At 45.5% G+C, this 27,817-nt stretch overlaps 1 protein-coding gene and 1 long non-coding RNA gene across 3 annotated transcripts in view; one reads left to right on the top strand and one right to left on the bottom strand.

Moving 5' to 3' along the window:
* Window positions 1-7,438: 7,438 nt before the first annotated feature.
* Window positions 7,439-27,817, bottom strand: part of ASTN2 (astrotactin 2) — a 227,695-nt gene continuing 207,316 nt past the window's right edge. For both annotated transcript variants that reach the window (XM_055301660.1, XM_055301661.1), the window contains exons 6-8: window positions 22,849-22,949; window positions 20,956-21,139; window positions 7,439-8,262 (exon numbers count right to left, since the gene is read on the bottom strand). In XM_055301660.1, coding sequence (XP_055157635.1) covers window positions 8,025-8,262; window positions 20,956-21,139; window positions 22,849-22,949 — 523 coding nt within the window. In that variant the 3' untranslated portion in view covers window positions 7,439-8,024. The remainder of the gene's footprint in view (window positions 8,263-20,955; window positions 21,140-22,848; window positions 22,950-27,817) is intronic.
* Window positions 8,159-27,789, top strand: LOC129494718 (uncharacterized). The gene is made up of 4 exons (XR_008661394.1): window positions 8,159-8,293; window positions 15,951-16,185; window positions 25,909-25,966; window positions 26,794-27,789. It is a non-coding gene; the product is annotated as an uncharacterized LOC129494718 (long non-coding RNA).

Genomic DNA, 27,817 nt, shown 5'->3' with positions numbered 1-27,817 from the left:
GGTTCTGTCAGCTGCATGACCCTGGACAAGCACTTTTTCCTTCCTTGCCTTCAGTCTTCTTATTTCTAAAATGGGAGAATTTTAGAAATGTTCTGGAGTGGTTATGATAACAGAGCAGCAGAGACGCCACATCTTGAATTGGAACTCCATCCCAGCTCCTTGCTGACGGTATCACTCCAAGCACATCCCCTACCCTCTCTGTGCCTCAGGATTTATTCTGTACAATGGGGATGTCAACAGCCGGGTTACAGGATGTGAGTGCCACCTAAATGAGATACTACAATCATGGCTTGGTCCAAACCCTGGCCATGGAAAATGCTCAACAAATGGTAATTACTGCTCTTGTTGTGGTTAGAATTGGTCATTCTAATCGGAATCTCCAAGAGACCAGCCTCTCTGAACGAGGGGAGAATGTGGAGGCCTGACATTTGAACAAACTTCACCGGTTCTTTCACAAATGATCTCCTCCGGGGCTCCTCAGCACTCCATGAGTGGATCTCTTGGCAGAGCCCAAAGGGGGTCAGAAGAGAGACACCCAAAGACCTGCTCTGGTGTAGAGACCTTGTGAACACAAATCCAGCCTCATTCTCTTCTTTACAAAGTACAAAGTCTGCATAGGACGGGCTTCGTGAACACTGTCCTGGAAGATTCAAATCGGCACACATTTTCTGAGCACCTAACATCTGTTCCCACCTGACCTGGGCACAGGAGACATAAAACGCGGCCCTAGCAAGGAGGTGACGTCTTAGGGGAAACAGGAACTTAAAAGGATAATTAGAACTCGATGGGTTAGGTGGAAGCATCACAGATGTATGGGTATGGTAAGAACCAAACGGGGGAGCCCCTATCCAGAATTTTGGGGGGATATGGTCAGATCAACTTTCCTGAGATAAATAACAGTTCTCTGGGTGCGTGATTGGGGAACACCAGTATCCTCTACAAATAATACAGGAACGTTTACTCCCTCCGTTTCCAGCTGTGGTCCTTGAGGGCTTGGGAATCCTGGAACATTAGACTAGAAGGATTCTTCAAGGATGCCTCAGTCCCACTAATCTGTTCGTGAAAAGATCCCGAGGGTAAGACTGAGAGACTGGCCCAAGGTCCCACAGCCTGTTAGTGGTAGAGCCAGGGGCAAAATCTAAATTTTTAACTTTCCATTTGGGGCACTCACTGCCACCTGGACTAAACCTCCTCCCTTGTCTCCTTGTCTTTTCCTTTTCTTCCTTCTCTTCCTTCCCTCCCTCCTTTCCTTCCTTCCTCCCTTCTTCTCTTTTCTTTCTGTGCCTCTTTCCCTTCCTTCTTTTCCTTCCTTTTTTCTCTCCTTCCCCCCGCCCCACCCCACACGCACTTGTCCAGCAGAGCACACCTGTGGCCCCTCATGCTCCCTTGCTGCCAACTCCTGTAAAACAGGAAAACAGAACAGCTTGGCTTCAGCTATAGCATATACAAACACATGCAGTGAAGTTTCCAAAGGCAGGCAGACAGTGAGTGCCTTTCAGAGTCTGGCAATTTTATGGTCAGAAGCCAATTAAAAAGCACACCCCCACACAAAACCTGTGGGTTTTGTTTGGCTACAGCCTTCTCTTCAGGCCCCCATGTGCTGCATTGATGGTAGATTGGAAGGGTCCCTGGTCTCAGGGGATCCTGGGTATTCATATGCTTCCTGGGACCCTCCCTTAGGGTCCCCCCTTGTTCATGACACCAAGCCAAGAGCTAGGCCCAGTGCTAGACTCCAGGATACAAACAGAATCCTACCCAGACCATGTCTTTGTGTTGTTCATCATCCTATGAGGGACAGTGACACTGAGAGAGAAAAATTCTGAAATGGGAATGGAGGCAGGGAAGTCCTCAGTATAAGACCCCAGAGGAGAGAGTTACCAACTCCTTCTGAGAGAGGCAAAATGTTTTAGGGAGGCAATAAAAGATGTTTTAACTACATCTGTGTAACCTGGAAGGGCATCCCCAGCAGAGAGAATAGCACATGCAAAGGCTGAGAAGGAAGGTGTGAGAAGACATGGAGATTTTTTTCAGTGCGGCTGTAAAGTAGGTTGTGGAGGACAAGAACAGCAATAATAACTAACCCTTGCATAGTACTTGTTACACACCAGGTACTATTCTAAGTATCTGACATATGTAGACCCACCCTCACTAAGATCCTATGGCAGCTGCTATTATTTCCCCTAACTGGCAGAGGAGAACACCAAGGCACACAGAGGTGGTCACTTGCCCAGGGCTTGTTGGACTCTTAACAATTAGCATCTTGTATAACCATGAGAGGGACTTGAGTTGTCTTTAGGCCAGTAGAGTTGGCTCGGGATCCAGACTCTGCTCCAGACTTGCTGGGACCTTAACTCTCTCTAGAGGAGCCATTCATTCTCCCACTGTCAACCTCAATGAAAAGTAATGAAGATAAAAGGGAGAGAGAAGTTAAAAACCTTATCTGTACATGAATCACCACCTAATATAATCCCTCACGTCCCTGGCACATCCTCCTCAGTATGGTGGTGGCATATAAGAAGCCAAGACCCACAGAGGTTGAATAGCTTTCTAAAGGCCACACAGCCACTCTGCCAAGAGGCAAGACTAGAAGTGAGAAAAAAGAGGAGGAGGAGGAGGAGGAGGAGGAGGAAGAGGAGGGGGAGGAGGAGGAGGAGGAAGAGGAGGAGGAGGAGGAGGGCAAGGATAAGGAGGGAGAAGTGGAAGGGGTAGACGAAGAAGATGAGGAGGAGTGTTCTTTCCTTAAGTCTACATCCTTTTCCACAAAAGCTTTACATAGCCCCTAAGCATAGCTCACCTACTTGCATTTGGAAGTCATGGCACATCCATAGGTCCATGTATTATTTCCACATAAAGCGGAATTATAACTGCATGGTACAAATAAATCGTTACTCATCCATTACTGTCCATCGAGCCCACGTGGATTTATCACCACTTCATGTCCCATGTCCTGCCCATTCTAACACTCAGACACCAGGGGGGAGGAAGACCCCAATTCCCAGGCTTCTTAGCAAGTTCTGTTGAGTCAAACTCCTTCATATTGCTCAGATTCAGTCTCACTATTGCAACAAGGCATTTCTCTCTTCTCTCCCACCCTATCTAACCCTGCTCTACCCTCCCCTACCTGGTCTCTGTGCTTTTGGCGCTTTCCCTTCTCTCTACTTTCCTCCTCTACAGCCAGAGGTTTTTTTTTTTTTCAAAATGCTCACCTGCCTATGTCACACCTTGCTTTCAATCCAATGCCTTCCAATAGCCATCTAGTCTGCTCTACCTACCTCTCCAAACACCCTCCATCTATCAGCCCACAGTAGTTGCTCCCCTTCTCTCAAATACGTCACACTCTTTCAGATTGCTATTTCACACACAGCCTCTGACTGTGAAGGCTTTCCCGATGCTTGCCTTTCAATGGCAGAGTTAATCTCGTCTATCCTTTCTTGTGTACACAAGCTGTTGCAATAACTATTTGTTGAGAGCTTTTGTTTTCAAGCACCCAGTGGCTTTATATACATTAGCTAATGTAATCTTTCCAACAGTCCTTCGAGGCAATGTATTTATCCTCTTTAAAGATGAAGAAAGTGGGGCTTAGAGAGGTTAAGGTAATGTCAGCTAACTTGAGCCTCTTAATTAGCAAGACCTGTTGAGTTTGCCTTAGAAATTTCTCTCAACATCCAACCCCTGTGCCTCCTGTAAATTGAACAGCCAGTATTTAAACCCAGATTGGCTTGACTCCAACGTGTCTGATTTTATCACATTATATTAAATTAGCTAAGTTCCAAGAGTTTCTTAAAGGCAGGCTCTGGGTCCTGTTCATCTCAGTACTCCAAATCTGGAAATCAGTCCTCAGGCATTGGCTGGAAGTTGTAGAGGGACTTAGTTTTCGACTTAGGATGGGGAAGTGGGGCGCTATACCCAGTTGTTCTAGGAAGCAGAGTTATCACTGGTTTGAATGACTCCATCTGTCCAAGTTTCGGTGTCAGTATTTCAATGTCATTACTAACTATAGGATTTGGAGCCTTTTATTCAACTGGTTTAAACCTCACTTCCTTTAACTGGAAAATAGCAATAGTAGCATATGGCTGTTTTGCACAGGGTTACAGGAGATCAGTGTGAGTCACTGATGTGATGAGGACTCCCTCAACAGTAGTTGTGAGCATTTCTCTACGCAGACCCCTCTTTATCATGAAGCTTGCCTGAAGGGGTATTTCCTCAACCATACAGGAGGGGAAAGTCATGTAGGGGTGATTTCCTGTGCACCTCTAACACACACCTTCTTTCTTCAGGGATGGAGACTACATGAAAAGTCCCATCTTTGTCAGCACAGTGGGGCGGGAGCTCCCTGGGCATTTTCTATGGTGGTTTGTGGATCAGTCTGGCCACGCAGAGGCGAGGGCCTTCAGTTCAGCCGCCTCATCTGCACTTCAAGAATTTTCCTGTTTCTTTTTCCCCATGAAACATCTGAACACATATTGATCTGACCAACTTCCCTGCCATGGCAGGGCAGACACACACATACCTGTCTCTCCAAGCTTCTGGAATCCCACTCTGGAGAGACAGTGGCTAGGAAGAACAATAATGTTCCACAGTGCCAGGAGAAAGGGGTAGAAACCAGAGAGGGCATGGGCAGCTGAGTGAGTTGGGGACAGGCCGATGGCACATATTCTCAGGTGCCAGCCAACTCTGGCCAACCGGGTGGCTATCCAGAGGCCACAGATGTCTATGAGAACCTCAGAGAAAGCCACATACTTTTCCTTGGGGCTCCAATATTTTAAGTTCTTCCTGATACTCCTGGAGTTAAACTTTTGATACTATTTTCAGTCCACATATGGCACAGGACTGCTAATCATTAATTCCTTCTGTTAATCAGAATTCTCTAGGCCTCTCCCAGACAAAACTTCCTTGTCATCTCTCCAAGATTCAGAGCATGATGAATATTATCTAATTAAAGAAAAAAAAACACCATAATGTATGTTGTACTGAACACATTATAGTTCCTGTCTTGTTCAAGTCTCATAATAACCCCAGAAGGTGAGATTTCTACTAACCACATTTTGTGGATGAGAAAACCAAGGTTCTGATGGCAGGTTACTTACCCAAGGTAATAGCTGGTGAATGGCGACAGAGAGAGGGTCAGTTTAATCAGGCTCAGATCACAGCCCCAGCACATTGGGGAGTTTAATTTTCTGCAACTGTTGAGCTATTTTTTTCCTCAGGTTGGGTCAATACAATGGAAAGCTACAACAATGGGGTGACTCAGCGAAGACCAGGGACCTAGGGTTCAGGAAAGGGTATACACGAGAGGAATTTAGAACAGGGCTTGGCATGTGGCAATGCTATACACTGAATATTGGTGTCCCCCTGCAATTCCTGTGTTGAAACCTAATCCCCAGCGTGATGGTAGGAGGAGGTGGTGCCTCTGGGAGCTGACCAGGTCATGAAGGGGAGCCTCTTGAATGGGATAGGGCCTTTACTGGAGAGACCCAGGAAGAAGAAAGCTGTTTATGAACAGGAGACTCTCACCAGACACTCAATCGACCGGCACCCTGATAGACTTGGCAGCACCAGAACTGTGAGAAACAAACCCGGGTTTTTTATACCAGTATTTTATTCTAACCCAAACCAAGACAGCCAACGAAGATAGGCAAGTAAGTGTTCAATGAATAGGTCTTTCTTTCTTTCTTTCTTTCTTTCTTTCTTTCTTTCTTTCTTTCTTTCTTTTTCTTTCCTTCTTTTTCTCCTTCCTCCCTTCCTCCCTCCCTCCCTTTCTTTCTTTCTGATGTTGGTTCCTTTCTGACTATATTATACCTAGGAGGAGAAGAGTCAGCAACACTGTAGGAGAAATCCATTCATCTAACCTCTACCTACATACTTGTAGAAACATAAATCCAATCATAACAAAACTTCTTGAAAGAGTATCTTTGAGCTTAGATTGCTGGAAGTTGAGCAGATCTCTAGGCACCTGAGTTGTCTGGAAAAGTGTCCCTGTGCTTTGTTTCCCCATGTGTGTTAGAGTCAGGGGGTGGGTGGTGGTTGAGCCTATGTTGACCTCATAGGCACGCATCAAAACTAAGAAGTAGGCATATTTTTAACTGCTTATCTTTTACTGGTATTCAGTTTCTCCCCTTCTCTGAATTCCCACAGTGCCCTACTCTCTTCTAACAGGTGCCATCCTTGCATTATGAAACACCTGACCTACATCCTTACTCCTCAAGCAAGCTAGCTCCTGGGAGCTATTACCAGAATGTTAAGAATCTATAATGCCTCTTTATACTCATTACCTTCCCAGGTAACACATTGGAGGCAGTTCATCTACCTTTTAAAAGGAGACTCCAGTGGCGGAATGTCTCTCCATGACCTCAAGATCCAAGCTGCCATCACTTCTTGCCTGGAAAATAGCAACAGTCACCCTTTTGGGGGCTTTCTCTAGCCTCACTTCCACCCCTGTGGCCAAAACAATTTTTTCTTAAAGAGCAAGCTTGGCATTTTACTCTGCTAACATTCTGGGGTGGCTCCCAGTTACTTCCGATATTGTCAAACTTTCTGTCCCAAGCTTTCAAAACCCTGCCTAGTTCTAGCTTTTCCTTCAGCTTCTTGGGTCCATATCATCATTGAAAGAGCTTTCAGGGGCACCTGTCTGGCTCAGTTGGTTGGGCAATCGACTTCAGATTTTGGCTCAGGTCATGATTTCAGGATCCAGGGATCAAGTCCTGCATCAGGTTCTGCACTCAGCATGGAGTCTGCTTGAGGATTCTCACTCTCCCGCTCCCTCTGCCCCATCATCCACTCACATGCTTTCTCTCTAAAGTAAATAAATAAACCTTAAAAAAAAAGTCCTTTCAGTCCATGGGGCACCTGGGTAGCCCTGTCTGTTAAGCATCAGACTCTTGATTTTGAATTGGGTCATGATTCCTGGGTTACAAGATTGACTCCCACTCTGGGCTCTGCGCTCAGCGTGGAGTCCACTTGAGAGTCCCTCTTCCTCTGCTCCTCTCCATACTCACACATTCTCATCCCATCTCTCTTAAACAAACAAACAATCAAACAAATAAAATCTTGTATAAAAATGTGCTTTCAGCCCTTGCATGTGTTCTGTTTTCTCTTATTTCTGGACTTTTGCTCATGGTGTCCCATCTCATCCTTCCCTTCCGTCTGGTTTCTTCTTCCGATCCTTTGGGCTTCAGGCATCACTTTTTCAAGGAAGCATTTCAGAACTCCTCTAGGTTGTCTCACAGCCCAACAATAAGTTGCCCATTCTCCCCCTAGTATAGCCTGAAATCGCTTTAGTCCTTCTTTACAACTTCCATTGGACTGTAAGTTCCCTGAGAGCAGGGAGCTTTTCACTCTAGTTGTAGGCCCACTGCCTGGCATATAGTAGGGAATCAATAAGTACCGGTTGAGTGAATAAAGAGAGGTCCCCCAGTGACAAGAAACACTCCCCAAGCAGAAAGAGAGACAATAAGAATTTTTAATGCATGGAAAGTCCTGCAGGGACTCTGGGCAGACCCACAGGTAGCAGGAAGAGGCAGGGCTCCTGCAAACTCAATAACGTCTGGAAAAAAACAAGTCATAAAGACCCAAGCTTCCTCACTGCAACAATCCTCAGGGCCTCCTTCCTGATGCTGAAGAGGTCATATTGTCTCTCCATAGGTCTCCTTCGGGGTCCATTGCAGGAAGGAAGCTGAGTGTGGCAGGAGGAAGGAAGAAGAGCAAAGGCCGCTTGGTCTCCACCTGAAAGCTCCTGCCTCGGGATTGACTGCCATCCATAAGAAAAAGTTTAAAAAGGAGAGACTTTGATAGAGTCAAATAATATCTTAGAAAAAATAAAAGAGAAAAACGGATAATTCCAGTGGTTACAAAGTTCTCTGCCGGCTATCCACAAAAGAAAGAGTTTGCTTTGGCCTTGCTGGCAAGCCTCATCTGCCAGGCCCATCCTCAGCTGTCCCCCAGCCCCCCCAGGCCCCAGGATCCATGAGAGTACTGCTCCCCCTCCCACGGAGAGTCTCTGTGCTCACGGAGGGCAGCACCCTCCCTCACCGGCCCTTGGACTCCCCATACGTGTTTCGGGCCATGGACACCATCTTCTCCTCGCACGTGATTTTGGTGTCCTTGAGGATGCTGTACCACACCATACCCGCAGGCCGGACCTCCTCGCTGCGGCAGAAAAGGTAGGGCACGGTGTCCACACGGCTCTGGATGTAAGCGCTTCGCAGGAGGCTGGAGCAGTGGCTGCTCACCCTCTCCAGTCGCCGCAGGATCAGGTGGGCCTTCCTGAAAGGGAGGACGAGATAGTGATTAAGAGGTAAGCCCTTGAGTGATGGATAAAGATCAACTGAGAGATGAGGACTTCCTGTCCCAACAATCTCCTATCCATTCCTGGCCAGAGTGTGGGTATTTCAAACACCTATTCGAAAATCACCTCCGAATTTGTCCTCTTCAATCACGTCATGTGTAGAAAATGAAAGCGACATATAACCTTTTGAACCAGTCTTTTTATTTCTAAGATATGAGAGTCCCAGGAATTATAAGGTCACCAGTCTTGGGACTCTGACCAAGTAGAAATTATTATAATAATGCTACCCAGAAATAGCAATCACAACTATAATCTACTGACACCTGCCACACTAGATGCAGAGTAAGTGCTTTACCAATATTTTAAAATTTTATGTAATCTTCACAACAGCCCTGACCATACTCTTCTTTCCATTCACATCAAATGCATGTGAAGCCAAGCTCAGAGAAATGACATTGCATGACCAAGGTCAAACATAAAGTCGGCCATTGGGGCTAGGCATTCAGATCTAGGCCTGAACACCCACATAGTCCCTCTCTAACTTCTGCTTTTGTGTTTCTCTAATTTTCTCATATTCTTTCATTTCTCACAGTCAGGAAATTTGGAAATCGTTCATCAAATCCTTAATATCTAGGTCCCCAAATCAGATTTCTCTGGGCTTCTCATTTTTCTCACTTCTAAAACAGTGGTGATAGTCTTAGCATTCTAAGTGTGGTGAAGATTCACCATGAGAAATGCCCAAAGCCTGGCACAGAGTAAGCTCCCTATAAATGATACCTATGATTATAAAGTATTGTTGTGATGGTGTCTTAGGGTCAAGGTCATACTGAACACTAGTCTAAGCAAGAATCACCCTGTCCTGTGGTGATCATCATTAGTAATGTATCTGTCACCCTTTAACTAGGACCAGAGAGGGCATCCCTCAGGAGGTCTGACAGCTGCATAGAAAAATCAAAGCTAGCAAGGATCTCCCAGATCCTTGGGTTTCTTGATGACAGCACTATTGACATTTGGGCCAGATAGTTCTCTGCTGTAGGGACTGTTTTTTAGGAAGTCTAGCAGCATCCCTGGGCTGCTTGCTGCCCTTTAAATACCAATAACACTCCTTTGGCCCAGTCATAGCAATGAAATGGTCTCCAGGCATTGTGAATTGTCCTCTTGGGGGTAAAAATTGCCCCAACTGGGAACCACTGACCTGGTCTGACCTACCCTTATTAAAGATGTGAAAACTTAGGCTTAGAGAGTGAAAGGGATGCCCTTTTCCTGGGTCATACCATACGTTAGCCTCACTGTCAAGGTGTCTGTCACCATGCAGAATCCAATTTTCTCTACATTCCAATACCTTCAAGATACCCAAGGGCTAAATGAGCAGCTCTCTCATGTTGTCCTCTCAATGCTCCTCTGAGACCCCAGGAGGGAGGGTGTTTTACAACAACAGACCCCACAAATGGGAGACTGTGTTAGGCACCTGCATGGCAGCTGGAAAAGGGCCTGGCTTCTGTGTGTGTGTTTTGTGGGCATGATTTATGAGGTACATTTCAAAAAGTCCTCTTTGTATAGTTCACCACTTGGGTGGAATATTTCCTGAGGTGCCAAGAATTCATAGCTTCATAATCACACTCGAGTTGCCACTCTGCCCACAGTCCTCTCTTCCCGCTGGCAGGCACCTCCCAAAGAAGAGCCTGACAAGTCCATCTCCTCCTGGTTTGAGCCCTTACTCTGTTCTTTAATAGCTCTGTGTCCTTGGAAATCTACTTAATGTCTCTAAACCCATGTCTTCACTTGAAAGATGGGGCTGTTGTGAAGTTACAGGAGATAAAGTCATTGACTGATCATTTACTGAGCATTTATTTTACAGTAGGGTTCCCACTTTGGTGTGAAAGACAGACAGATGGAAAATTATAACACAAATAGCAAGAGCGATAAAGAGGAGGTGTAGGGGTTGAGGGGAGTATAGGAAGGTATCTAGGTAGGAGTGGGAATATCCAAGGAGGCTTCCTAGTAGACAGGCAACTTGTGTTGAGTCTCAAAAATGAGTTGGGGTGAAAGATGACAAAGGCATAATAAAAGGCAGAGGTAAAGGCATAAAGATTAGAGATTACATAGGAGTTCTGAGGATTTATGGCTGGAATACCATGTGCAAGTGGGCACACAGTGGGGAAACTGGAGAAGTGGCAAGAGCCAGGCCATTGAAGCTTAGGATGTTGGTTGTACAGAATAATGGTACACCACCCAGGCTCTGGAGCATGACTGCTCAGGTTCAAATCCAGGCTCAGCCACTTACTAGCTCTGTGATATTGAGGGAATTGTTTAATCAAGTGTGACCCAGTTTCTTTATCCATGATATGGATGAAATGGGAATAATACCTGTATCACCACAAAGCTTGTTTTTTTTAAAAAATGATGAATCTATAACAAACCTACAACAAATGATATATAAATATATAACCACCTCCCATCAGTATCCTTATTTGTGTACCCGTGTAAGCCTAGAGCACCTTTGCAAGTCAATGGCAGGAGACAGACAGAAATAGTAACAGCCTCTAATTTGGGGTCAGAGTTCTGGGTCGGAGACACAGTATGTGCTCTGAGAATATAAAAAGAGGCCACCTAATCATAAATTTGGGGGCTTGGAAATCTTCCCAAGGGTTGTAACGTCTGCATCAGGACTTCAATGACAAGACAGGTTTTTCAGGTAGATGGGTGGCAGAGGAAAGAGCCTACCTAAAGTTAGATAAGAGAAAACATGAACCACCAGTGCTTTGAAATAGAGTGAAGAACGGGTGAGAGACTAGTCAGTTTGGCAGATATCAGACCATTGAGGCTCTTCAAAATCATGGTGAAGTATTATAGTTTGGAGGCAATGGAGAGTGACTGCTGCAGACAGTCACAAGAAACAAGCTACAAATATAAAATGAGGTTGGAAAGGGAAATTCCTCCAACATGTCCAAAAGCTTTGCCCCCAAAGGCCCAGCCACCTCCTCAAGGAGAATCCTGGAACTCAACTGAACCAAGTTAAATGGGATGGGAACACTGAGGTATGGAGTGAGAAAGTCGTTTAAGAGAACAACTTAAATTAGTAACAGGGGCAGAGCAGGAACCAAAGTTCCTGACTGTACAGAGCCAAATTGAAATACATGAACCTGGAGTCACAGATTCAAATCCTAGTTCTATAACTTAACAGCTCTGTGCATCATCAGAAAGTTCTTTGATGCCGCTCTTCGTTATGGCATCAATAAAACGCAGGCGATTGCAGTGTTTTGGGGAGACAGAGATAATCTGAGTAGTTTGCTTACTCCTAGTAAATGTTAGCCAAGATCCAAATAGCATACTGTAGTAGACAGGGCACAGGCTGACCATTAGAGTGGTCACTTCTGCTCTGTAAGTCTGTCTGTCCATTTGTAAAATGGGATTAGAGATGCTTATTTCTAGTGCTGTTGTTAGCCTGAAATGAAGTGCCTGCCCTAGGCATCCAGCACAGAAGTCTGTACATAATAGGCACTAAACCTGTGTCAGTTCACTTAACTATCCCTGTTCTTTTTCCAGTGCACACACTGCCTCAGACCTTGGCTTGCATTTAGCCAACAAAGACAGGAGAAGTCAGAAGGTGACACCATGGAGAGAAGGGTTGGAGGTGCTCAAAGGCCAGAGAGGAGGAGGCAGGAGTGAGAGACCAAAGGCGAGACTGCTCGGCAATAAATCTGTAGGCAAAGGAGAAGCATAAATCAAAGGCCAGGCATGGTCCAAGCTTTCCCTGGAGAGGGAATCGTAGGTCAGAGTGACCACTTTTCTCAAATACCGGAAATGAAATCTTCCTCACAGAGACAGGACCCAGGCCCACTGGAATAGGAAGCCAAAGGTAAAGGAGTGACACCACACATTAATTTATGGTTGTATTAGCAAGCGAGGCTGAGACAGGAATGGCTTGTGGAGGAGTCAGGGGCTGAGTTCTGATGCCACTTCTCCGGGAACTGTAGAACCTTTGACCGATCATTCTATTCCCAGCACCATTACCCAATCAGCTGTTGACACAGTTAGTGGATAGAGACCTAATTTCTAAGGGGGCCTTGGAATGGAGAGGGATAAAAAAAGAGGCAGTAAGGAAACATTCCTATTGGCCTCTCTCCCTCCTCCCTATCTCCTTGAGTTGAGCTTAAATGTCTCTGTGTTAGCTGACCTCAAGCTTAATGAGAGTTGAGGGCATGACGTGGTTGCACAAAAATGGGACACAACCTCCAGAAGCAGATAGGGCAGATTAAGAGAAAGAATGACTTCATTCATATTGCCCTGGTCAGGCCACATCTGGAGAACCCCAGTCACTTCTGGTAAGAGGGACCTATGCAAACTCTAGTCAGATCATGATGCTGAAAATTGTCTTACAAGCAAGTCTTAGGAGAAAGTGTGGGAAGCAGGAATGGAATGTGTCCACAGAAGGGGGATATTTAGGCAAATGGTTGTGTTGTCCTAATAAATAAAGGTTGTGTGTGTGCGGGGGTGGGGGGTGGAAACTGAAACTAAATATAATCCTTGCCACAGTTCTAGAGTTATACTTTAGTCCCAATGTTTAGGTAGTAAAAGTGAGCTCAGGCTGGTCATATAATTTGACCAGGGTTAACCGTGTGGAAACAGCATCTAGACCTCTGTTGCAAGGCACCCCAGTGTTATCAATGACGTCACCTTCAAATTAACAGAAGGCAAATGTTGACTCAATATAATTTAAAAAAAAATTAAAACTGGAGCCCTCTGAATATAGAATGGATCTTTCCATATTTTCAGTGGGCTTCCTTCCCTGGAGATGATCAAATCAAGTATGTTTTGGAAAGGAGTTTTAGTCTGTTTGGGCTTATGCAACAAAATACCACAGGCTGGGTAGCTTATAAACAACACAGATTAGTTCTCCGAGTTCTGAAGGTCAGGAAGTCCAGGCTCATAGCACTGGAAGATGCAGTGCAGTGGCTGGTGCGAGGTAGCTTCCTGGTCCATAGACAGTCCATTCTGGCTATGCCTTCACATGGTGGAAGGGGTAAAGGATCTCTTTGGTGCCTCTTCTGTAAGAGTAGAGGTTCCCATTCAAAAGGGATCCATTCTCATGACCTAATTGCCTCCCCAAAGCCCCATCCCTAAATACTATCACCTTGGACATTAGATTTGGGACTTGAGAATTTTCAGGGATACAATATTCAGACCATAGCAGAATCTAATAAATAATTGTAGAAGTTGGAGAAGATTTTTGTTGTTTTGTTTGTTTTCAATCTAAAGGAATTAGGGGCTTTGTTCACAAAGAAATGCCATCTGATGAGCATCTGATGAGCACTTCACAACAGAACCTGGTGTGACACAACTGTCGAGACATGGAGTTCCTCATGGGAGAGGACCACATGTGTTGAGGTTCATGCTTCAAAGTCATGCCGAAATTTCATCTTCAGGAAGTCTTCCAGATTTTCCCAGCTATCATAAGCCATCTTCCCCCTCCTTTTGCTACTGAATCCTTTTGTTTCTCTGTTGTGATACATACTATGTTCTGCCTTAGTTGTGTGCTTATCTTGGGATGCAATGTGCTATAATGGACAGGATATTGGTTTTAATTTTGCATTTTGAGGTTAGTTTAAATTTTGCCCCTGATAGTTACTAGCTGTGTAACCTTAAACAATTCAATTCAATTCCACTGATTCTCCAGGGCTTACTCTTCAAAATCGATGGTTCAGGAGATGAAATGACATATAAATGACTGGGCCCATAATAGGAACTCAACTAATATCTCCCACTGCTTCTTGGACTATGTAGAGTCCTCCTGTTGCCCAGGTCCTGGTTGCACAAGAAGAAGGAATTAACAAGGGTAAACTGGCTTGAACTGAGGAAATTCTCAGTCCCTAGCTTTTAAAATCCAGTAATTCTCTAGCAGGAATTGATAAACAGAATGAAATGGCACAAGAGCATCGATGTGGACCTAGGGAAGTAATCTGGCAAATGGGCAAAACATTTATATAGATTTGCTTATAACAGCAAAGCATTTGGAAGAAACCTTGTTGGTCTTTAATAAAAGGCTCAGTTAACATATGATACATTCATAAAATTGCATGGCTAAAGGGCCCTCCCAGATAGCATATGTGCATATGCATCCAGGAGAAAAGACTTGTTAAGTATAAACAGGCAGATACCAGAATCTAGTATACATATTTGTTGAACATTTCAGAGTTGGTGGAAATAGGGCTGTGGCTGTAGATGCAGGTATATCCATAGGCCTGTACCAGCATCCCTATTCATGTGCACATCCATGGAATACCTGTATCAACATCTGGAAAGTGCAGGGCTAATGATTTTATCTCTGGGTTGGGATAATGGGATTCAGAGGTGCAAACTGTTCACTTTCCATTTTTTAAAGATTTTATTTATTTATTTATGAGAGAGACAGACAGACAGACACAGGCAGAGGGAGAAGCAGGCTCCATGCAGGGAGCCCGATGTGGGACTCGATCCTGGGTCTCCAGGATTATGCCCTGGGCTGAAGGTAGGCACTAAACTGTTGAGCCACCCAGGGATCCCCACTTTCCATTTTATGTATACACCCACATCATGCAGATGTCATAGAGTAAGAATTACTTTTAGAACAAAACACAATACGGCATTTCCATTTTGAAGATAATGTTTATATAAACATATATTTTATAGTTGGTGTGATGAACTTGTGCAATGAAACCATGGTTTTATGGATTCCCGGTTGTTCACTGGGGTCATTTTCAGAATAAATACACATAAAATCTAGCCTTGGACTACTCCCCCAAAACAGAAAACCTGCAGTACAAATACTGCCACCTGGATATGTATCTTCAACATCAGGTTTGAAATGTGATTCGTAAGGTAAACAGTGAAAATATTTACATTTTGTCCTCTTATTCTCTCACAAGAAACCACAAGACCTGCCCCAAAATCCATTCCTTAACTGAGGTTGAGTTTGACAGAATTTCAACTAACCCAGTGGTTTCAGTGTGGAATGGATACAGACTTCAAGACAGCAGCCAACCTTGTTATACCATCAGTGGGAACAATGATCCATGGGACACTTGTTCAAAGTCCTACTGTGTTTTGTTTGTATTTATCCACTCTAAGGCAACTTAAGTTACATGAAATGCCACCGACTTAATAGCAGCCTTTTAAGGAAAGAAGAAAGAATGTAACACTTAGCGTGCACATCCATTGTACACTGTCCATCCTGATTTCAGAAATGTCAAAATATGCAGAAAAATTACAAGTGTCTCTGAGATCCATAGGAATATGGCCCTAGAAGCCTAAGTGTGCTTTTGTTCCCAATATCCTAGAAATTCCAAAAGACTTAATCCATGATAGCTTAAGGAAAGAGCTAACATTATCTTGACCTGCAAGAATGTACAGTGACATCAAATTTGCTTATTTTCACTCTGGACACAGAAACCATGGTTCATAGAAATGTGCCAACTCTCCTCAGATGGGAAAGGCTTGTCTTGCTATGTTGAGAAAAATCCCAGGCTAAACCAAGCCTGTGACGATGTCTGCGATCTATTAGCAATGTCTGCCATGGAAGAAAGAGGGGCTGAGATAGTAAATATACTATTACTAGTCCAGAGAGATGAATTCGCAGAAACAACATCTCTTCTGTGCTTGCTCTCTTCTTTCTACTCTATCATTTCAGCCAAATGTAGCTGAGAGGATCGAGAAGCCCAAGAGTGGTCAAGGGTGTTCTGACTGAAGGCAATTCTGGTCCTTAGCCACCTATGAGCTCAGTTCCTCACGTCTCCTAATAGGAACTGTATGGTTGGGACAGCGGCTGTCAGCAGGTCTTCTCTGAGCAGCTGTTTGCGACACCTGTGGCTGCCACGGGAACCAGGATCTGGAGGCCACTGGCCTGATAGACTTCCTAGGCAGAGGTAAGAGATGCCCTTTTATCACTAAACTACATGGAGCTATGTGACTACAGATATAGGGAGAGGTACAGAATATTTTGGGGTTTGGTGATTCGGGCCAAGAGAATCCTAATAGAGTTCGTCCCATGGCATAAGTCCTCCTGGAAGGAGCTCTTAACATCCTGACCAGCCTAGGTCCCTGAGAATCAGGGCGTGCTGAGTGGAGGGGAAAGGACAGTCTGAGTGTGCCTCTCTGCCCTTTATGACCTTTAGGGCTTTTGGTTCCTTGGCTTCCCAGCTGGAAGGGACTTTGGAGCCCAGCCCTTTTATGTTACAAGTGGGGTCCAGAATGGCAATGGAATTTGTCCAAGGTCACACAGCAAGCAGATGGCAGATGTAGGACAGGAACCAAAAGTTCCTGGCTCCAGGGCAGTGTCTTGCCCTCTTCCCTTTACACTTTGCAAACCCTTCAGAGTCATGGCATATTTACCCAAACTGCTCCTCTGTTTAAGACCTTTACCTGGCTTTTGGGAGAAAGAACAATCTCCTGAACAGAGCTCACAAAAGCCATCATGATCTGCCCTCTGCTGACCTCACCACCTTGGTTCCCCCACCTCCTCACCTTGAACTCTCTGTTCCAGTGAGATCTGTACTTCTTGGCTCAAGTGTATCCTCTTAACGACCCACCCCAACACTCATCTTTGCACTGGCTGTTCCTTGTGATGAGAACATCCTCTCCCTTCTGCCTGGAGGACTCCAGTTCATCGTTTGACGCTAGGCACAGACCTCATGTTCTTCCCTGTGGATCATTCTTTGAGGTCCAGGTCTGGATCAGCTGTGCCAGCTATTGCCATCTAGGACCTTATCACTCCCAAGTGTGCTTTTGGGAATAGCAACAGGGGCATCACCCCAGAGCTTAGTAGAAATGCAGAATCTCAGGCCAATCCTAAGCCACTAAGTCAATTTGAAACTCAGCAAGGCTCTCAGGGGATTTTCATGCACATTCCAATTAAAGAAGCCCTCTGCTGTAGAACAAACTCCCTGTCCTCCTTTTTATGGCACATGCTTCCTATTGCATTTCACTACAACTGTTTACAGACTTTTTCTTACTAGATGCTGCTCCCTGTAAAGGCAGGATCTATCTTCTTCATTCATATATTCCCCAGCCCATAGCACAGAACTGGGCACATAGTGGGCACGTTAAATGAATTAGTGAATAAATAAATGAATTAATGAAGTGTGGTCTCCTCAGCTCTCTCAGTATTTGCAAGGACAATACATTTTTTTATTCCTATTTTTGAGTAGGAAAGACCTTAGAGTTCATGGGATTCAATTGTTTCCAACTGTGACCCACAGATCTTTGAGAGCTCAGAGAGACCTAAGGGTCCCTTGCGACTGGGAGAAAGAGTAATTGAATGGAGACCCATTAGGTGGGGCTCCAGACCACCCTCTCTAGCTTCTACCAGAACAACCGTTCAATCTTCTGAGCCACAAATCCACTCATCCTGTTATCCAATTATTTAACAAGTAGTTATTTGGCACCCACTTAGAATAGAGACTAGGACATAAAGAATCACTAAGTACATATAAGCAGACATTGTAGTGCAGAAGAGAGAGAACACAATGGTAAACACATAAGCAACACGAGATACTGAAACTAGTAGGTATGATGCAGAAAATTAAAACATGAGGGTGTTGATTAGGAGAACAGGTAGAAATTTTAGAGGACTCTCTGAGAAAGTAGCATTCTAGTTAAGACCTGGGGTTATACATAAGATCTATTTAGAAAAAAAATTACTGCTAAAAAGAAAGGGTACCCCTGCCCTAGTTCATCATCATCATTTTAAAGATGAGGAGGCTGAGGGCCAGAGAGAGAACCAGAACCCAAGGTAGCCCAGTGAGGATAGATTAGGATGCAGCTATCCTGATGCCTGCTGACATGCCCATGTGGGATGTTAGCGGAATCTCATATCCTCCCCCAGAGACTACACAGACTGAGAAGGGAGGAAACTGGGTGACACCAATCTGGGTTGGCGGACAGTGACTGGTGACGGGTTGGCTGGAGGTTACTGGGTTATCACAGTCCATTACCAAGTGGGTTGTCCTGCCTCTGTGGGAGGCCAGGCACCCTTTCCAGAAGATTTATGTCCTGGAAGGTCATAAAGGAACCCAGAAGGTTGTAAAGACAAAGTCAGTAGCGGAGCTCTGGTTTAGCTTCCACCCAAACTCTCTGAGCCCTGTGGGAAAGCCCCATAAAGTGGGATGCCTTTCCCTGTCCATGGGCAAGATGGCAGCCCGGATGACTCACACAGTGGCTTTCATCTGGGGCTCTGGGCTTCTGCCTGTCTGCCCTCTTTTAGCTTTTATCTAAAGAAGCTTTCTTTCATGTGAAAGAGAAAAAAGTTATAGTCCAGGACCCAATGGGCAGATAAGGTCTATTCCAGGGAGAGATCCCTTTTATCCCTGACCAGGCTCTCATCCGTTCCCTTGAGGGCCTCCAGTCCTTGGAAGGATACTGCCAGTGTTGTAAGGGCTCGGAATGAGAGCTCAGGGAAGAACCAGCCTCCATATCAAACTATGCAACTGTAGGCAGCTCATTTAACCGCATGGGGCCCCCAATTCCTTATCATCTGCAAGATGAGAATATCCTACTTTGCCCAGTTTACAGGGTAATTTTAAAGCTTTTTAAAGCACAGAGTGCCACTGACTAAGTATTCCAGCAAGTCACACAATTCTCTCCCATGCTACCAGTACTACCCTGCCCCAGAACACCACACTATCTCCCCCAGACGACTGTAAGAGTAGCCTCGAGGGCCTCACTACCTCCCTCCTGTCTTGACCCCTCTTGAACGTCTAAGCTCCCAACTGTGGTCAGAGGGATCTTTATCCCTCCGAAGATCTGCTAATATCACCCCCTTGTGAAAAACACTTGAAAAGCTTCCCATTACCCTAGGGAGATAATCCAAATGCTTTAACCCTACTTACAGGGCATTCAGGACTGGCCCCTACTGACCTCTCCCTTCTTATCTTTTACCACTCCTGCTGTCACACACTTTGCTCCAACTATAGGGAAATTCTTTCAGTTCCTCTACACATAGTGTTTACCAAAGTGTAGAAGGGGTTCCCCAGGGGCAAGAGAAAGGATTTTAGGTGGTGCTACAGATAATCACAGACTCAGCATTAAACAACAATGAATCACACTGGGAAAGGCAGTCAGATTCTCTTTTTCATTCTCTTCCTCTGCTCCAGATTACTTTTAAAAAGAAACTCTTGGTTCAAGACTGTGTCTTCAGTACTCCCTAACACTTGCTAATCTCCTTTTTAAATGCAGAGCCCCCATGCTCTACCAGGATTGAAGAGCATTGTTTCCTGTTATTATTTTTTCCTTCCATTGTATCAAATGTTTACATTTAATTTTCTATTAAACATAGATGGTACTACCCGTCCCTTTATAAAATGATACAGTGTTTTCAAACAGATTTTCAGTGAGATGTAAATCTATGAAATATCAAAACAAAAAGTGCTTACGGCATGGTGATACACCCAAAATAATAAAAGCAGCAGGCAAATGATGAAAATTTGAGGGAAACCCTGCCCTAAGGTGACACTATCTCCTTTGTATATTTCCCAGGCTGGTCACTCTGCCCTAAACTCACCGAACCCCCTCTCCTTCCTCTTGTCTGACCCCTATTCACTATGTCAGTCTCAGTCTCAGCCCCTGGGAAGGCTTCGCTGGGTTACCTAGACTAGATGATTCTGCTGTGCCTCCCCAAAGGGCCCTGTTCTGTTCTGTGCTCATTATACTTACCATTCCTATTCTTTTCAATTGCTTGTTTAATTACCTCCAACAGTGAGCTTATCCCTTTTTGTCGCTGCATGGACAACAACCAACTGGTAAGAGGTGCTACTAAGTAAGTGATGAATGAATGAATGAATGAATGTTGTTAGGTGCAAGGCATAAAAACATAACCACTACTTCATATACTACTTTATGAAGCTTCAGAAAATAGTGATTGTCTTAGGTACGTTTGAATCCTCCATGGTTCCTAGCACAGCGATTGGTACAGTCACTGCTGGTGATAAAGATCATGTCTTAATACACATTGAATTTAGGAAAGTATTTAGTCATGGTCACTAATGGACTTTATTCTAGAAAACCTCAGAGTTGTTCTTTTTTTTTTTTTAAGGGGGAGAGAGGACGGGAGGGAGGGAGAGAGAGAGAGAGAGAGAGAGAGTCAGGGGAATGGGGAAGAAGGAGAAGGAGATAGAGAATCTCAGGCAGGCTCCAATGCAGAGCCTGATGCAGGGCTTGATCTCTTGACCCTGAGGTCATGACCTCAGCCAAAATCAAGAGTCGGACCTTTAACCAACTGAGCCATCCAGGTGCCCTTAGAAAACCTCAGATTTCTTATGGAAATGGGAGGAAAGCCCTAGATTAAGGGCCATGAGCCTGCCGCTGTACCCTTTCACGGTCTTGGTTAGGACATATCTCCTCCAGGAGTTCATGGTTCCCGTCTCCAACACTAAAGGTGGAAGGTGGGTAAGGGGAGTGACTGAGGGAAACAGTGCTGAATGTCTTATCTGACATTCCAGAAGTCTAAGAAGCTAAAATTCCAAGAATCTGTCATTCTCTCTGCCCCTTTCCAATTTCTCACCCTGACATGACTAAGGTAGATGACACTCTTATTTATTTGACAAAGCCCACTGTTAGCCTATGGAATAAAGGGTCTTGTAAAATCAGATAGAAGCCAGAAGGATCCACCACTCCATTCACACTCACACACCCGTCCATACCTGGGCCCAAGCTCATCCTCACTCCTCCAGACAAAGTCGCCAAACTTCTCGTAGTGAGAGTTGTAGTGGTGCTGGACTCGGAACAGCATTGAGGCCGAGACCTCCATCAGCGTGTTGTAGGCAGTCTGCTGCTCCTTTCCACTTGTATACCCATTGTACAGATTGTAGATCTTGTCTGCTATCTCTGAGGGGGAGAAGTGCAGGCATAGATCACTGGACAGCAGGAAAAAGTGAGCATGGAAACACACCTTGCCACAAGGAAAGCACATTTGTGCTGGAATTCACGTGTGTGATATTCAAGGGCCGACAGACTATCAGCTGGAAATAGCAATGTTTATTCTGGGGATGTGCTGGGAGGATGAAATTAAAAAGTGAACGTAAAGCACTCAACACAGGCCCTGGCACAGAGTTAGTGCTCCTAATTCACAAGCTTTGTTATTGACATATATTTGGTATCCATGATTTCACATAAAATTCCAAACAAACGCAGAGGCTTAAATCTACTGTCTTGGGCTCATCTCAGCAGTCTACTTCTATCTTCTCTCTGTAGTTTTTCCAACATAGTTCTGTGATCAGGTCTAAGAAGTTTCCATTCAAAACACCTCTCAAAGAAAAACCAGACTCTTCTGCTCACCATATATGGCAATTTCTGTTCCTTCAGTTGTTCCTAGAAATCGATGTAACTTAAAGTCATCATGGGTAGCTCCCTTTGAATGGAAGGCCCGTTCTTTCATCTGTGAAGACTCTGATCAAAATTCATACACATCCCCAAGTCTTTGTGAACAGTGATTGCCTCTAGAAGAATCTGGGGGACTCAGGTTTAGGATGGAAGGAGCATTTAGTTCATAGTATTTCCACTCTGGTTTTAATTTTTCTGTCTTTTTTTAAACATATGCATGTGTTATTTTAAAATAATTGATGATGATGATGATTATTATTAATCATCATCATCATCAATGATCAGGAAACCAACCCAAACCCCCTTACCTTTGAGATTTGATAGCTCCTCAATAGGAAGACTATTTCCTCTTGTCCGGTAGCACACAAAGCATGTATTATGGAGCTTATTATTGAGCCATTTATAGAAATGTCTCTCTCTCTGGAAGACTAGAATGTGAGTTGCTAAAAGGTGAAGAGCATGTCTCTTCTGCATTGCTCTAGTACCAGTGCTCTTAGAAAACATTTGCTCCATTTGAAGTGAACCATTGGGTTCTCACAATCTACACCAGGTTTTTGCCAGTCCTGCTATAGACACTTCATCCTCATGTCAGCTAAGAACTAAGTACATGGTGAGTCTGACTGACCGGTTCTATTTTTTTTTTCCCGAGGTGCCTGATGCTTACAGCTTTATGGGCCAGGAGCAGCATAAAGGTTTAATCCTACTTGCCAACTTGGATAGTCACTGCCTATAGCTCAATGCTGAGGGGTCTGAGGCCACCCCTAGAGCAGATGGAGATGCATGCTGTGATGAGCTATTGGTACCTGCCATGGGCTTAGTGGTGGAGTGGTCTATTGTCACCTACATGCCAACCCTAGCATAGACAGAAGTGGAAAAAAGTGGTCTCTAAAAAGCCTAGGCTAAGGGGCAGGACATAGTCATGGCGCTCTGACTCTCCACCACTCCTTGCCTCTAAGTCAGAACACAGACACATGCTCTGAAAGAAGGGCAAGTCTTTCCACTGGCTAAGATCTTGCTGGTAAATCTCAACTTCCTTCGTGGCTTTGATTAATTTAGTTCCCTATTCCTTCTGTCCTCTTAGTCTCTTCACTTTCTTCAACCTGTGCCAATACATGTATGAGGCAGGAAAGGGGTAGTGGTTAGGGACTGTTGGGTATAGAACTTAGAGAGGAAATATGGGAGTTACCTGGGAAGTGAAGAAATGGATAACCCACCTTCTGCCTTGTTGTCATCCACCAGCGGACAGGCTGTCCTCAGGGTCACTGTGCTGAGCTCTGAGTGCCTCCCTCGTGTATCCACAGCATACAAAGTGAACCTGTAGCAGAGCAAGAAAACAGAGTACTGGGTTGTGGCTTCAGAGAAGGCCCTGGAAGTTGTAAGGTGGAACACGAAATCATAGTGTAAGTTCAGCAGTCAAAAGGTGTCAGGGATGCTGAGACTACAAGAGAAGAGATTTTGGGGAAAAAAAGAAAGCAACTGTGAAGCATTAATTGGGCACCAAATGCCTGCTGGGCACTTTGCACTTACTCTCTTATTTTCCAAGTAGGCAAGTCTGGAAGGTGGGGATTAGTGTCACCTGTACCTCAGTGAGGAAACTGAAATTTGATTTTACATCTTCCTGTGGTCTCACAGTTACTTAGGGACAGAGCAGTCTGAGTCCTGGGCTTTGGAAGTGAACCCCAGAGCTACCTGGCATGGCTGGACATGCTCATTTGCATGTTCTTTCATTCATCCACTTAACAGTTACTGAGCATTAACTGTGTGCCAGGAGCTCTTTTATTCCTATACTGCATGAGCTGCGTACTATGACTGCATTTTATCAAGAAGGACACTGGTTCCAAAGAGGTCATGTAATTGCCCTATTATTTATTACATATTAAGGAAGTAGCAACAGAGGACCAGAACTTAGGTCTGCCTGGATCCAAAGATTAGATACCTAACCACACTGTCAAATCTAATTCCACCTTTTATCTTTCATTAGCTGGCTTGGAGTGCTGGCAAAGGTAAGGAAGGGTGGGGCTGTCCCTAAAACATAGGTCTTAAGAGGCCTAAACATGGGGTATGTTGGCCGCATATTCATTAAAAAGCTAAGCTATTCATCTGCTTTCTGGGTTTTTGGCTTCCACCTTTGGTATAAGAACAACAGCACTGTGATGTGGGCACTACGTCTCTCCTGTTGTATCTCAGCACTGTGAGTGGAGCTCAGTTGTAGGGCTTACTACCTCTAGTACTGTGTTAGCCAAGAGAAGCAAAGGTGACAGAGGAAGGAGCCTGGTCTTGAAGACAGTCAGACGTGGGCTCATATTCTATTCTATTCTATTCTCTTCCCTTGCTCCGTGACCTCAGTTGAGTCACTTCTCTGTGCTTACTTCATCTCTCTGAATCAGGCATCTCTAAAGGCTACATGGGTGAGTTATCATTGAAAAGCCTTGCAGAGGCGTTAGAAGTAAGATGACAAACTCCAGGAAGTGAGAATGAGCCAGCGGCAGAGTAGGGAGGTAGGGACAGTCCTGGGTAACACTGCGTAAGCACTTACTACCCTCCCAGCAACCCATCTAGAAAGCAGCAGAGGCCGGATCCAAACCCTGGTCTGCGGCTCCCAGAGGGAGTGTATACCTATATACCGCAGCTTGAGTACAGCGATGTCCTGGCACTTACCAGGACTGGGTATGGATGGGAGGGACTCGGTAAATATCTGAGTAAATGAATGAACCCGAGCATATCACATCTCATTTCCTAGTCATTTCTACATCAACAAGTTGGGGATAATTGTAGAGACAGTGCATGACTGTCTCAGAGATCACATAGAGTGATACACGAGAAGTGGCTCATAAGCTGCAGATTTTTATAAAGACCATGTAAACAGCACGGATTTGTACAAGAGTACACATTTTAAAAATGCTTTCTTGGAGAAGAGGCGATGCATTTCAAGTGAGGGTAACATGGAAGGATGTAGTGAATGGAATATGTGAATTAGCCTCAAAACATGAGGAGTTGGAAACTTTTTTTAAACACGACTTTCCCACTGGCCGCTGATGTTTCCATGGCACTTCTGCAACACACTCCCTCCACCAAGAGGGTCTAGGGTCACCTCCCTGCCAAGCAGCATGAATAACAGCATTCCGGGGAAGAAGCCGCCTTAGATTTTCAAGTTACGAAAACTGCATAGAGGGGCCCCTGGGGGGGCTCAGGGGTTGAGCGTCTGCCTTTGGCTCAGGGCATGATCCCAGAGTCCGGGGATCAAGTCCCACATTGGGCTTCCTGTGAGGAGCCTGCTTCTCTTTCATGAACAAATAAATAAAATATTTAAAAAAATAATAATAAAACCTGGGAAGAATCCTTGCTTTCCTCAGCTGCTGGCTGAGTATTCTCTGGGCTTCAGTCTTGGTAGAGAGGGTGAAGTTATCCATCCCTCACAGGTTTGGGGCCAAGACTCAATGATACAACGATAGATCAGGCCTGGCTCAATCTTTGCTCCCCAAAAGGTAGCTTCTATTTGTGTCATTAGAGTAAACCAAATGTGTCAGTGGAGGCCTCGGTGTGGAGGAGGCCTCAGGCCACCCTGCTGGCGGGGGCGGAGGGGTGGAAAAAGAGGAAGATGTCAACCTCACAGGCCTGGGTCAAAAGTCACAAGGCCAAGCGCTTTCTGCCCGGCTCAGCTGTAATTGTAGAACTGTTCCAGAGACACATCTGAAAGCTGTTAGGGGACCCGGCAGAGCTTGGAGGGGCTCTTTGTGAGGGGAAGAAAGTGGCGGCCCCTCATGTGAAGAAGGAGAGGGAGCTAGAGACTGAGAAGCAGAGGTAGGGACACACCCACACAGCAGAGTGGAAAGTGGGGATGGAGAGAGAGAGAGAGAGGGTGCAGGCGGACCTCAGGGTCACTCAGGGGATTCAGGAAAGGTGCCAGCTGCCTTCACCTCAGTTCTTCCATCTTCTCTGTGCCCACCGGAGCAGGCTGAAGTCCACCGATAATCTGAATTAGAACCCCTGAGTCATCACCAAACTCCATGTCCTTATTTCCACATGGGGAAACGGAGGCCCAGAGAGGAAAGATGCTTAATAAAATCAGAGTAGACGTTGGCTTTTCTGACCCCCGCCCCAGTGCTCCTTCTATACACTACCCTGCTTCTGGTGCCACTGGCTGAGTTAGGTCCCACTGCACCTACAGGAACTTTTATTACAAAAGAGGTAGCTCCAAGGATGGAGCGGGATGGGCGATTTAGGAACTGAAGTTCCAGGCTCAAACCCTATTCTTTTCTCCGACTTTGTTTTAGGGGAAAGAACAGTGGCCAAGGGTCCTGAACCAAACAAAACGAACACACACTCATACCCGTAAGTACACAGAACCAACCAGTGGTTGTCAGAGGGCTCGGGTGTAAGGGGATAAGCAAGACAGGTGATGGGAAGTAGGAGGCACGGCCGTCCAGTTATGAAGAAGTCAGGGGATGAAAGGTCCAGCATGGGGAATATGGTCGATGGCATCTAATAGCGTTGCCTGGTGACAGATGGTAACTACCCCTGCGTGATGTAGAAAGTTGTTGAATCACTACGTTGTACACCTGAAACTAATGTAATATAGTGTGCCAGCTATCCCTGAATTAAAAGAAGAGGAAACTAAGCTCTTGTCCCAGGTTTTCCACAGACTGGGGCCTGCGAGATCTTGGATGACTAAACAATATGGCCTCCATGTGCTGCGATTTCAAAGTGCGGGCAAGTGCCTTGGGATTGACTACACAAATGCAAAGTATTATTTAATGTTTCTTCATCACCCTCGGGACTAAATCCAAATCCCTTACCAGGGGCTCAGTGCAGCTCTTTGGTCTTCACTCATTTGACTGTCCTAATATCATTGAACCTCAAACTCTGGCTACACATCCAGCCTCGTTTACCGATCTTTGCTTCCTATTCTTGTTTCATAGTAGAACCGTAGCAAACCGCCAATGGTTCCATGATATGGAATCTACCTCTGGGCCTTTGCACATGAATACACCTCTGTGTGGCTCATCTTTGCCCTTCCCCAGTTGACCCCTTCTACCTTGTGCTTGGAGCATCAGTGGAGCCCCATCTCCTCCAGTAAACCTTCCTCTGCCCACGGTGCCCTGTTACAGCACATGCCGCAGGACTAGGTCAGTGCTCATACACTTCTCTCTTGCCCCCAGGAGTACGCATCTTCAGGACTGGAATACGGCGCTGCCCATCTCTATCCACCCACCGACATCTGGTGCTCAGACATCTAAATCACGCGATGCCTCGGCAAGTACTTGCCAGAATGAATGACATACTGAATGAATGACTCAATCGACTAGGAAGTCGTAGCTTCCCTGTCTGGAAATCAGCTTCCCCGTCTGTGAAATGAACAAAAGGGGGTTTGGTTGAAAGGTCATTATAAGAGATAGAATGACAGAATGGCTGAACACATGAGCCTGGAATGAGGCTGTTCGGTTTTAAATTCTGGCTCCCCATTTATTGCCTGTGTGAGGCCTTGTGTCGATGTACTCACCTGTGAAATAGGAATCATGATATTAAAACCCACTGTATAGCGTAGCTGCCAGAGTAAAAAGCGACGTGGGGAAGTGCTCACTATGCTGCCTGGCATGTGCTGACGCTCAGCTAGGGACAGTTGCGGTGTCATCATCAATAGTTATCATGAGACTGCACGAGGCTCTGAGCACCCCCCTCCCCCGTCTCCCCCAGACATCCAGAAGAAGTCGTCCTAGTGGAAATCAGAGGAGAGTGGGTGGAGAGGAAGCTGTTGTTGGTCCCATCCAAGACCCCTAGACCCCCTCGCAGCGGGGGTGAGAGAATGAAACCGAGAAGTTAATTGGCGGTGAGAGCTTCTCACGGATCTGACAGGGGGTAAGAGCGGGGATGGAGCCCCAGAGGCCCACATCAGGACCAGGTCCCCGAGAGTACGGGAGAATGCGTTTGAAGTCTCCAGGCCAACGCCTGCTCTTCCCCAGCCGCCACATGATTTAGGCATTCTGGGGAGGCAAAAGTCTCCTCGCTGATTTGAAGGGAAACAGATGTTTCCAGGCCAGAGGCCCTGGTCTTGTAAAATGCTCCTTCCCCCCACACAGCTTTGGCAAACAACTTCCCAGTTAGTTTAAACCCCACCCCCCACTCCTACCCCCACCCCACTGCCCCACACCCAACCTACCATCACTCCCCTCCCAGCCATTCCCG

Source organism: Nyctereutes procyonoides, unplaced genomic scaffold (assembly GCF_905146905.1).
Source record: "Nyctereutes procyonoides isolate TBG_1078 unplaced genomic scaffold, NYPRO_anot_genome, whole genome shotgun sequence".
NCBI classification, from domain to species: Eukaryota; Metazoa; Chordata; class Mammalia; order Carnivora; family Canidae; genus Nyctereutes; species Nyctereutes procyonoides.
This window is presented reverse-complemented; position numbering and strand designations above follow the sequence as displayed.